The sequence below is a fragment of the Onychostruthus taczanowskii genome, unplaced genomic scaffold (genome assembly GCF_017590055.1).
Source record: "Onychostruthus taczanowskii isolate IOZ18803 unplaced genomic scaffold, ASM1759005v1 scaffold100, whole genome shotgun sequence".
NCBI lineage: Eukaryota > Metazoa > Chordata > Aves > Passeriformes > Passeridae > Onychostruthus > Onychostruthus taczanowskii.
Window position 1 is genome coordinate 536,703 of NW_024496527.1, and position 12,303 is coordinate 549,005.

A 12,303-nucleotide genomic window follows, 5' to 3' on the forward strand; every position below is an offset into this window, starting at 1 on the left:
GTCGCAGGCTCGGGGACAGGCCAGCACCGCCTCAGCACCGCTCCGCTGCCGTGCCGCTTCCCGGAGCCGGGGAAGGGAAGATGAGCGGGCAGAGGAGCGGGCAGAGGAGCGGCAGGCCCGGGACCGCCGCTCTCCCGCACCGACCCCGCAGCGGCGCCGCAGCCCCGAGCGCAGCCCCCTCAGCAGCGCCGCGGGGTGGGCGGGCGAGCTGCATGACGGACGGGCGGATCAGCCAATCGCAGCGCGCAGCGCACCTCCGGGGCGGCAGTCGGCGCCGAGGCGCGGTGCGGTGCGGGTCGCTCGTCGGGCTCCTGCCGCGGCCGCCGGAGCCGCGCCGCCGCCCTCCTCCTTCCCTCCCCTATGGAAGAGATGGAAGAGGAGCTGAAATGCCCGGTGTGCGGCTCCTTTTACCGGGAGCCCATCATCCTGCCCTGCTCGCACAACCTGTGCCAGGCGTGCGCCCGCAACATCCTGGTGCAGACGCCAGACTCGGAGTCTCCGCAGAGCCGCCGCGCCTCGGGCTCGGCCGTCTCCGACTATGACTACCTGGACCTGGACAAGATGAGCCTGTACAGCGAGGCGGACAGCGGCTACGGCTCCTACGGGGGCTTCGCCAGCGCTCCCACCACGCCGTGCCAGAAGTCCCCGAACGGGGTTCGCGTGTTCCCGCCGGCCGCGCCGCCTCCTCCCGCCGCGCTGGCGCCGCCGCCGCCGCCGCGCAACGCGTGCCTGACCTGCCCGCAGTGCCACCGCAGCCTGGTGCTGGACGAGCGCGGGCTGCGGGGCTTCCCCCGCAACCGCCTGCTCGAGGGCGTCATCGACCGCTACCAGCAGGGCAGGGCGGCGGCCCTGCGGTGCCAGCTCTGCGAGAAGGCGCCCAAGGAGGCGGCCGTGATGTGCGAGCAGTGCGACGTGTTCTACTGCGACCCGTGCCGCCTGCGGTGCCACCCGCCGCGGGGGCCGCTGGCCAAGCACCGCCTGGTGCCGCCGGCCCAGGGCCGCGTCAGCCGCCGGCTCAGCCCCCGCAAGATCTCCACCTGCACCGACCACGAGCTGGAGAACCACAGCATGTACTGCGTGCAGTGCAAGAGCCCCGTCTGCTACCAGTGCCTGGAGGAGGGCAAGCACTCCAGCCACGAGGTCAAGGCGCTGGGAGCCATGTGGAAGCTCCACAAGGTGAGCCCCGGCTTCTGCCGGCAGCCCCAGCCGAGCCACCTTGACCCCACGCGTTCCATCTCCCGCAGCTGCCAGGGTGGCAGCATCCTCAGCCGTGCCATCCTCAGCCGTGCCATCCTCAGCCGTGCCATCCACCCCCGCTCCGTGCTGTCCCCTCGGCGTGGGGACATCGTGCAGATGATGCGGGTTCCCAAATCCGGCCGTGCCAGCTGCACCAAAGGAGCTGGCAGGGCCCCCCCCCCCCCGGGGGTGGTGGGTCGGGGACATCTGCGCCGCAGGGCTGGGGAAGCAACGGGGAGCGATGGTTTGGGGAGGAGGAGGAGGAGGAGGGAGGCGTGAAATCCCCCGTGGGAGCGGGGAGCCGCGGGGTGCCACCTCCTGCCGCACTCGGAGGCACCGGGAGGAAGAGGAGGAGGAGGAGGAGGAGGGGTGGCAGCGGGCAGCCGGGAGCCTGTCCCTGAATACTGATCAGCTGCACTCGCGTCCGTGCTGGACGAGAGAGTCCTGGAGCTTGAGGCAGGGATGTGGCCATCATCATCTCCAGCTCCATCCATCCTCTGCCTCCCGCCCGCCCTCCCCGCAGCAGTGACCGAGGGAACTGGGGCAGAAGTGAGCGGGACACGGGCGGACAGGGCACAGGGGGATGGATGGGCGTCATTCCTTGGATGATTATCGCCATAATTGGCCCCCATTCCGACAGATTGGAGCAGGTGGGGGGGGACCTGCGACAAGGAGCTGGGGAGGGTGTGATCTCCCGGTGGGAGGGACCGGGCTAGATTGCTTTCCAGGAATGTTTCGGGATGCTCTGGCAGCTCGGTGCAGGATGCAGATCTCGGGGCTGGAGCTCTGCACCCCGAACTGGGTCAGTGGGTGCACGCAGGGACAGGCTGTCACTTGTCACAGCGCCCCAAAAAGCGGGGTAAGCGCGTTGTGCTGTGGGGAGAAGGTTTGGTGGTGCTTTGGAAGGGGCTTTTCCTGTCCCCTTTTGCTGGGAGCAGGAACGATCCTCTCTGGATTTTGAGAGCTCTTGTGGTGGCGTGCCAGGGCAGTTCGGTGCCCTTGTCCCTATCCAAGGGGTGCAATCCCTGATCCCAGAGGTGCTGGCAGCCAGCAGGAACATCAGCTGGTGTGGGATGCCCAGGGTCAGGGTGGCACAGGTGACACAGGAGCACGGGGAGGCAGAGGATGGAGCTGGGATCTTGGGGTGTGGAACAGGCCGATGAGAAGCAACAAGGCGGAGTTTGGAACGCAGGGAATTCCACCTGGAGAGCTTGGCTGCTCAGGCCAGGTTGGAAAGGGCTGGGAGCAGCCTGGTCTGGTGGGAGGTGTCTGCCCATGGCAGTGGGGTTGGAATAAGATGAGCTTTACCTTTTCTTTTTAAATCCCTTTTCCCAGGGGAGAGCTTTAGGCACGGCTGTTTCATTGATGTAGCTGGCAGATGTGGAGCTGTAACATTATTTCAAATGATGGTTGTGGGCAGTGGAGCCTCGCCTGCCTGGAGAGGGCTGTGTTTCTGCAGGGGTTCCCTGGTGTTAGTTTGCTTTTTAGGGATGGGAAGAGTCTGTGGAGTTAAATGTGATGTTAAGGAATAATTGAAGGAGTGATTTCAGGGCCAGAGCTCAGATTGCAGATTGCTCCTTGAGATGCCATCCAACAAAATAAAAAAAAATCCTAAACCACCAAAACCAATACCCACAATTTCCAAGCTTGGTCCTGGTTGGGACTGGGCATTAGGAACCAAACCACCTGCGGACTGGAGTGGTGATCCTCTTGCAGAAGTATCTGGTGGTGTGATGTTTTGAGAGCACAGTCCCTTGGCAGTGGGACGGATTTGCTGAAGGGGTGACAGTCCCTTTTTGCCTGATCTTTTCTCTGTGATGAGCAGTGTAATGATACCTACACCTTACAGGAGGGAATTATGGACTGTTTGGGTTGGAAGGGACCTTAAATCCCATCCAGTTCCACCCCCTGCTATTCTCAGGAACACCTTCCACCATCCCAGGCTGCTCCAAGCCCTGTCCAACCTGGCCTTGCACATTCCAGGGATCTAGGGACAGCCACAGCTTCTCTGGGCACCCTGTGCCAGCCCCTCCCCACTCTCCCAGCCAGGAATTCCTTCCCAATATTCCACCTAAATCAAGTCTCTTTCAATTAACACCCACCAGCCAGCTCCTGAATTCTCTTGCACCGTTCCAGCACCTCTTGGTGTGGATGTTCCTTGGGATGCTCTTCCCTTCTGGCCCAGGGGGCTGTGATTGTCCCCAGAGGCTGTGTGAGTGCCTCACCCGGAGTGCCTGGGTGAGCTGTTTCTCCTGAAAGCAGCAGTGTTCATGCCTCAGTAGGTGATTGCAGACCCAGGGCAATCAATCCCTGCTAAGTGCAGCGTGCTCCCCCTGGAACCAAATCCAAAGGGTTTGCACAGCCCTCTTTGGGAACTGCCCCCATTTCCCCTTTCCTCTCCAAAGGATCTCTGGGATGATCATTGAAAATAATCTCTGCTGAGGCACAATCAATTGTCATTCAGGGAGCTGGGGTTTCTAAGCTGGACACAGATTGTGGCAAATCCTCTCTGTCCCTGCCTTCTTTCAGTTGTTGGGAGTGGGGTGAATATTCAGGGAAACGTAGAGGGAAATGAGTTTTTAATCTGAATTGTCCCAGTTTTGCACAGATATTGCAGCTGTCTGGGTTTTTATCCTGACGAGCTGGAGTGCTGCTTGGCATGCCAGGAGTAGGAGCACAAGATGGAGCTGAATCATTTATTCCTCACACATCTGAGTCCCTCTTCTGCTGGAAATGTGTGCAGAGTGCAGGCTCAGCAGCTGGATGGTGTTTGGATGGATGGATGGATGGATGGATGGATGGATGGATGGATGGATGGATGGATGGATGGATGCTTGTGTACAAATACAAATAGGCTGGGAGAGATCTCACTGATGCCTTGAGAAGGCTGCCCTAGAGCAGAGGCTGGATGGAGTTCCAGAATAAAGCAGGGATTGATTCCAAGGATCTCCTCCATGGATGCACCTTGGGCAGCACAAGAGCCCAGCCAGGGCTGCAGCCAAGATGAACCCAAATGGCCCCAAAATGCACGAGCGCTCCCGGGGTCTCTCCCTGGGATCAGCTCTGCTCCATGTGCAGATTGCAGTTCAGTGTCCAATTCCAGCTCAGCCCCTGCACTCCCATCCTGCTTGTTTTTCTCTCTGCAGCCCACGGGGTTTGTGCTCCTGGGCTGAGATTTGGATCATTTGTCCTTGGTGCCCAGCTGGAGCAGGAATTGTTTTGTCTCCCTGCTCTGTGCACAGAGCTCACCATGCCCTGATGTGAAGCCCAGCCCCACACACTAAAGCAGCACAGAATGTGAAAATAGAAAAGCTCAAACCTGAGGCATCATCACTGTTTCCCACAGCCCTGAAATCCCAGCCAGTTGATCAAACTCAGTCTTAAAATCATTTTACTGTTGCTGGTGCAGGTTAGAAAGGTCTCCCAGAAAAAGATTCTGGTAGGAGATTTTAAGCAGGTTTGAAAGTGCTCTGGGTTGGAAAATGGAGAGACAATGATTCAGAGCAGCTATTCCTGCCTGTCTCTCAAATACTGAGTTGTTGCCCATCACTCTTGATTCCCTGGCACTTCCCCCTCATGGCTGGACACCTCCCTGGGGTGGGACACACCTGCCAGGGGCTGCTTTTTGCTTTTTTTGTCTTTGCCATCCACACCCCAGCTGCAGCAAAGGTGAGCCTGGATTTGCCATGCACTAAAAAGAAGCTGAAGAGGTCAGGGGTGAAAAGCTTCTGCTGGTTTTGGGCAGTGCAGGGAGAAGCTTCCCTCTGCTTTGGGCTGGGATCGTGGGGCTTTGCCTCTTCTTAACACTCTCATCCACATTCCTTTTGTTTTCTGCATCCAGGGCAGCAGAGCTGGTGGAGGCTCTGTAGCACAAGTCCTGTGAGGAGTGAGGTGGAGTCCCCATCCCTGGAGGGGTTTAAAATCCATCAGGATGTGGCACGTGGGGACATGGATCAATGGTGGCCTTGGCAGTGCTGAGGGAAAGGTTGGACTCAGTGGTCTCAAAGGGCTTTTCCAGCCTAAATGATTCCAAGTTTCTGATTTGGGACCACTCTGTCCTTGAGGAGGTCAGGCAGCATGTCCAGGTCCTCTTGGAGAGAAGCAGAAACAAATCTTGACTTCAGTGGAAGGAAAACAATGCTCTCCATTTTCATTTTACGTGGGGTTTTACTGCCCAGTAAAGACACAAACAGCCCTTGGATTGCAAACCCCTGCAGACTGCAGCAGAGCTCAGCCCTGGAATTTCCATCCCACACCTCGTGGGAACAGCAGTGATGCTCAGCAGGCAGAGGTGACACCTCATTGGCACAGGTGTCACCTGGAGCTCAGCCCCTCCTGCCCCAGCACAGATGGAATGAGGGATGCAGGTGATTCCTTTTAAGAACCAAAATTCACACACTGGGACTTAATTCCAGCTGGTTTGGATATCTGGGGAGAAGCAGGGCTGGGAAACACTGCAGGGGCCCCTCAGTTTGTGCCCAGGGGACACCAGAGCCAGGACAGGGATGAGCAGAGAGGATTTTTCCTTTGCTCACTTGCCAGGGCTCTGTGTTGGCTGCCAGAGGAACTTTGGAGGGAAGATTTGGACTGGGAATGTGCTGCTCTTGTGTGCATGGGAATTCCTGTACCCGCAGCACTTGGGGAAGTATCCAGGGAGTTGCTGTATGACCAAGATCTGTTTGCACTTGCAAAGTAAAATATTTGCTGTTTAAAGAGAAGCAGGGAGAATCCTTAATGTTTCCCAAGCCTTGGTGTGATGGCCTTCCTATCCCACCAGCCTTTTTCCATCTGCAGCAGCAGGATCCATCCTCTCCTTCTCCAGCAATGCCCAGCAGCCTTCCCACCTCCTCCATCCCTCTGTGGCCAAATCCAGAGGGTGGCAAACAGGCTTTGAAGTCAGAAAAAGCCAAGAAATGACAGGATCTGGAGCAAAAAATCTGATGAGAAGAGGAAAAGGGAGCTGGGAAGGGGCTGAGCCTGGAGCACAGGAGGCTCAGGGGGGACCTTGTGGCTCTGCACAGCTCCTGACAGGAGGGGACAGCCGGGGGGTCGGGCTCTGCTCCAGGGAACAGGGACAGGACAAGGAGAAACCATCTCAGGCTGCTCCAGGGTGGGTTCAGGTCAGATATTTGGGAAAATTTCTTCATGGAAAGGGTGGTTAGGCACTGGAAAAAGCTTCCCAAGGGAGTGCTGGAGTCCCCATCCCTGGAGGGATTTAAAAGCTGTGTGGGTGTGACACTTGGGGACACGATGATTTAAAAGTCTTTTCCAGCCTGAATGATGCTGTGATTTACAGCAGCTTGTGCCTGCCCAGCATCCAGAGGTGCTGCTGGTGATCCTGTTCATTTATTTGGGTAAAAGCTTTCTGTCAGGTGGCTCTTTGCTTTTAAGGAGCAAGCCCAGATCCCCTGTTAATCCAAGGTGGGGTGGTACACCAAGTCCTCCCAGGGGTTTGTGGAGCCCAGGAGGCAGGAGGTGACCTCTGAGTTATCTGCAGAGGGAAATGGGCCCAGGGTCATCCCAGACTGAGTGTAAATCACTGCAGCTTTCATTCCATTTCCAGTGGGAAGGTTAGATATGAGGAACAAATTCTGCCCTGGGAGGGTGGGCAGGCCCTGGCACAGGTGCCCAGAGCAGCTGTGGCTGTCCCTGCATCCCTGGCAGTGCCCAAGGCCAGGATGGATGGGGTTTGGAGCAGCCTGGGACAGTGGGAGGTGTCCCTGCCATGGCAGGGTTGGAATGAGGTGGCCTTTGAGTTTCCTTCCAACCCAAACCACTCCATGATTCTGTGTCCAAAAATACACAGATCTGACAGCAGTGCTCTGTTCCACCATCTGGCTCAGGCTCTCCACAGGCTCTGAAGCACCTCCACGAGCAGATTGAGCTCTGGTGGGGTCCATCTTCATCTGTAGCTATCAAACTTTTTCCATTCTCTCCCATCTCTTTTCTTTTCTTGGCCACTTGATGAATGGAGGACCCCCCTGGTGGGTTTTGCTGCATTTACTGTGGTGCAAGGCAGGAGCACCCAGCTGAGATGGGGGAAATCAATCCAGTGACTGTCTTGTCTCTCTTTCAAGCAAATTTCTGCACTGTCCATACCCAGAAATTCCCCTGTTAAGGTTTTTATCGACTCAGAGATGGGTAACTGAGAGGTGTTTTAAAAACTTTTTATTCCATTTTCAGTCTCTTGTGAAGGGTGAGGCAATACAGATGTTATAATTCACACCATCACAATTTCCTAATGACAATACACTTTAAGTGTTTCTTGGTTTATATTACTTAAGAATTAAAATATATAAGAAAACTTTTACCAAAAAGCAGCTAAACAAAAACAAGTTTGTATACAAATACATTCTATGTGAGCCTTCTGTCAAGCTTTAAGAATTCGCTACAAATTCATTTCCCACAACCACATCCCTAGCCTGGAAAAACAGGAGAATGAGGAAGAGCAAACACTGTGCCTGGTGTTAAATTAATTACTTGAGAGCGTGGAAAGGCTTTGCTGTTAATTAGCCAGGTTTCACAGGATGCTTTCCAGGAGCTGACATTGGTGCAGGCTGGATCTTTGGTGGGAAAATGTTCTCAGGAGGCTTTGGGGCTACTCTGCATGGCTGATTCCTGCTCCTCTAAATAATCCAGCACCCAGAAGTTTAGGCTTTTAAAGGGAAAACTTTGCTTGGTGTCACAGAATCCCAAATTGGTTTGGCTTGGAAGGGACCTTCAGGACCATCCCATCCCAAATCCTGCCATGAGCAGGGACACCTCCCACTGTCCCAGGTTGCTCCAAGCCCTGTCCAGCCTGGCCTTGGACATTTCCAGGGATCCAGGGGCAGCCACAGCTGCTCTGGGCACCCTCTGGGTTTCCCCACCCTCCCAGCCAGGAATTCCTTCCCAATATCCCATCTAAACCTTTCCTGCTTTTTCTTCTTGCCGCAACCCTTTCCCATATGACCACAGATTCCTTTTTGGAGTCCTGCTGTGCACTTTCTAGCAATCCAGCACATACCACTGGGAGATATTTCCCTTCCCTGGACTTGGAAGGAACTTCCAGCAGCCTTTGATTAACTCGTGTTACTCACACAAATTCATTTAGCTCAGAGTGCCTTCAAATTGCATTGCTCTTCCCAGCTGTATGAAAGAGTAATTAAAGAGAAATGTGGCTGGAACATAACAACTCTCAAAGCTGCTCTTTTGTCAGCCTTGGACCTTGTTTTGTTTGTTCTTGGGACGAGGCATTTTACCTGGTAAATTGGCTTATAAATAAGCCAGCTCATTCCCTGTTCATTCAGCTCGTCCTGCTGGGATGAATTGGATAAATTTCTATTTAGAGCAAGCACATAAGGCAGAGAGAGCTGGGGGTATAAATCTCTGCTGACCCTGGCTCAGGTAATGGGCTGGAAGGAGAGGCAGAGGCTGGGGTGGAATTACTGTGAGGAGTAAAAGCTCTCAGGGTGAGTTTCTCAAATCCCCAGGGACCATCCCGTTGTAGCTGGAAAGAGCAGGGATAGTTTGGGGTCTGGGACCACCACCGAGGGCCCTGCCAGGTGGTCATAAATAGGAAATGTATAAAACTCTTTAAAAGGGAGACAGATAAATAGAAATGAAGCCCAGCTCTCACCCATTCCAGTGGCACCTCCCTGGTTAATGCAGGAAGGAGAGCAGAGCTGAGAGCGGCAGGTCAGAGAATTCACCTTGCCTCTCTTGAAAGGAAAATTTTGTTTGCAGTCTGAACCAGCTGGTATTTTGCCTTCGGAGTTGGATTCAGCTTTGGGGACAGCCTGACCTGGAGCTGGCTGGAAAAGCTCAGCAGAGGCTCTGATCAGGGCAGAATTTCTGGGCAGAAAGAACGAGACCCAAGTTCAGCTGGAAATTTTCTTGAGCAGCAGAGGGGGTGACTGTGAGGGTGGTGCCAACCTCAAACACTGCATGCACAGCATGGATTGAGGTTTGGGCCACGTTTTTGTATTTAATTAGCCATTAAATTCCCCATGTCACAGAAATAGAGGGCTGTTAATAGGAGCCCTCTCAGTTCTGTAGCAGCAGAAATTGCCCTGGGAGGGATCTGGCAGTTGAGGGATTTCCCATCAGTGTTAATTACCCTTTCCCCTTTACTAACCTTATAGGAGTTGATGGGTTTAGGAAAAAAAAAAGCTGGGAATTGGATGTTAATAAGGCATGCATGGATGCTGCCTGGAGTGCTGGGGGCTGGAGCCACAGTTGCCATTCCCGAGGGGAGCAGCTCGGATCCACAGCTGGGATGGATGAAGGGAGCACAGCTCCATGGAAGCAGCTGCAGCAGCCACTGGAGTGGAAGATCACATTTGTGACTTCCAATGCCTCCTGAAAATCCCAGGAGATCTGTGGGGATGCCAGCCTGGCTGCCCACACTGGGGCTGCTGCTTCCTGCTTGGTGTAAAGCCAAAATACGTGGGAAATATCAGTTAAACTATTTGTACCAACCCTGAAAATGTGGAGCATCTTTCAGCCAGTGATCCCTTTTTTTTTTTTTTTACTTTTTGGGCTCTGGACCTTTGTCCAAACTTACTAATTTAATTTGTATTAAATTCTGTCTTTTTTTCTGTTGCTCCTTGCCTCTCTGGATTTGCATGGTCAGTTCCCTTCTCGTTGCTGTTCCCTGTGGCAGGATTGGGGTGTTTCTGTGTGAATTAATGATGGGTTGTGGCCTTGCCTTCAGCTCAGTGCATCCATGGCATCATTCCTGACAGCCTGTGCTGTGGAGCTGCTTTCCACCTGCAGCTCTTGTCATTTTCTCTGGTGAAATCCCTCTGTTTTCCCAGATAACCAGTGTCCCTTCAGTCAAGATGTATTAATTCACTGGTTCTGATAACTTCACCATTTTTCTTCTCCCTGCTTCCTTTCCCTGGAAGTGTTCCAGGCCAGGCTGGACAGGGCTTGGAGCAGCCTTGGACAGTGGAAGGTGTCCCTGGCCTGGCAGGAGTTGGAACAAGATGGGATTTAAGGTCCCTTCCAACCCAAACAATCCTGGATTCTGTGATTCCCACAGTCAGACCTGGGGCTTTGCTGTGCCGTGGCATTCCTGCTTGGGAAGGACCTTTCCATGGGCAAAGGCAAACTCAGAGGTCTGATTTTGATCCCCCTTTCAAAGCAGGTTTCTGTGATTCTGTGCTGTGCTCTCTCTGCCAGGGGATGTAAAGCTGGCAGAAGGGGGGGTTGTGTCAGGATGTGAAATGGATTATTCCTAACAAGGCACATTTATTGATTTTGAGACACAGACTCTGCTTTGGGGGCAGAGCCTCTGTTCCTCCCTGGCAGGGCTGTTTACCCCAAAACCCAGGGATCCAGGCTGGAGCAGGGGAGGGGTGGGAGGGAATCATGGCAGCATTTCCCTGAGGATGCTGGAAAGGGAAGGGGTGGGCTGGAGATCAGTTCTCCCTGCCAGGGATTTGCTTTGTCCTCCTGGGTAAATAATTGCACAAAGCCCCTGTCTGTCCTCTCCCAGGAAATGTGTGTTTAGCACCAGTGCCCTTCCTCCAGCCCAGCAGCAATTATGGTGGGAATTCATAACAGAACACTCAGAGATGAAGTGGGAATTTCCAAAATTGTGAGAGCTGGGTGAAATCCCGTCAAGGACACAGCGGGAGCATCAGCCTCCCTCCCTCCCTGGGAAAGCACTTCCAGCCTTGCTCAGACAAGGACTGAAGTCACAGAGATTTGAGGGCATGACTGAAATGCTTTCTCAGTTGGGATGTCTGAGATGATGGATTGGGGAGAACCCTTGATGTGCAAACAGGGCTGGATTAACGAGGTGCTGGGTGAGGCTGGTGCTGTCCCTTGGCTTGGTGACAGATGCCACCATTCCCTGGGTGGCACAGCACTCATTCTTTGTCAGGGTACAATGTTACTGTAGGGGTTTGTACTAAGTAAAAGAATTTTCTCATTTTCTGGAAAAGAGGGGAATGAGACATGGGGTTAGAAATTAATTTGGGGTAGAAATCAATTTGGGATTTAGATGAGGTGTGCTGTTTTAACTTGTGTAGTGTATGGCTTGCTCACACTGATGCCTTGAGAAGGCTGCTTTAGAACAGAGGCTGGATGGGGTTAAAGCAGGGATTGATTCCAAGGATCTCCTCCATGGATCCACCTTGGGCAGCACCAGAGCCCAGCCAGGGCTGCACCCAAGATGAACCCAAATGGCCCCAAAATGCACGAGCGCTCCCGGGGTCTCTCCCTGGGATCAGCTCTGCTCCATGTGCACATTGCAGTTCAGTGTCCAATTCCAGCTCAGCCCCTGCACTCCCATCCTGCTTGTTTTTCTCTCTGCAGCCCACGGGGTTTGTGCTCCTGGCCTGAGATTTGGATCATTTGTCCTTGGTGCCCAGCTGGAGCAGGAATTGTTTTGTCTCCCTGCTCTGTGCACAGAGCTCACCATGCCCTGATGTGGAGCCCAGCCCCACACACTAAAGCAGCACAGAATTTGAAAATACAAAAGCTCAAACCTGAGGCATCAGCACAGATGAAGTGTGCTGTGTGTTTAACCTGTTCAGTCTGTGGCCTTGCTGTGCAGAAGGCAGGAGTGCAGAACAAGCTTCAGCCTCCCCAGCAAAGGCTCTGTGCTCAGCCCTGCTGCCTGGGGCAGCAGTGGCAGCACCTCTGATTGCCCCTGTTCCTTCCTTGGTGCTCCTTGCTCCCTCTTTCTCGTGCCATTTCAGCTCTCTGAGGGGCTGTCCCCACAGGGAGCAGCAGTGGTGGCTCCTGTCACGCTGTCACACCAAACCCACAGAGCCCAGGCTGAGCCGGTGCTGCCTCCATCCTGCACCAACACCTCTCCCATCCTGACGTTCTGTTCCCAGGAAATGAAATGAGGACCTCAGGGGGCATTTGCTGAGCTCTGTGCTGCCGGCAGCCCACACCTTGGTGAATCAGAGCCAGAGCTTAGACACAGTTTCTCACCTCTGAGATGATTTCTCACCTCCCCCGGAGCACAGCAGTGAAAATTGGTGAATATATGAATTTTTTTTTTCTTTTCATTTGAAATGTTGCCCTCTGGCAGTGGATGCTGTACCTTCCCCCTGCCCTAAGAAGAGG

General features: G+C 54.1%; 1 protein-coding gene across 2 annotated transcripts in view; it reads left to right on the plus strand.

Moving 5' to 3' along the window:
* The first annotated feature begins 310 nt into the window (after nt 1-310).
* TRIM9 (tripartite motif containing 9) overlaps nt 311-12,303 on the plus strand; it is a 63,038-nt gene continuing 51,045 nt past the window's right edge. For both annotated transcript variants that reach the window (XM_041409971.1, XM_041409980.1), the window contains exon 1: nt 311-1,176. In XM_041409971.1, coding sequence (XP_041265905.1) covers nt 361-1,176 — 816 coding nt within the window. In that variant the 5' untranslated portion in view covers nt 311-360. The remainder of the gene's footprint in view (nt 1,177-12,303) is intronic.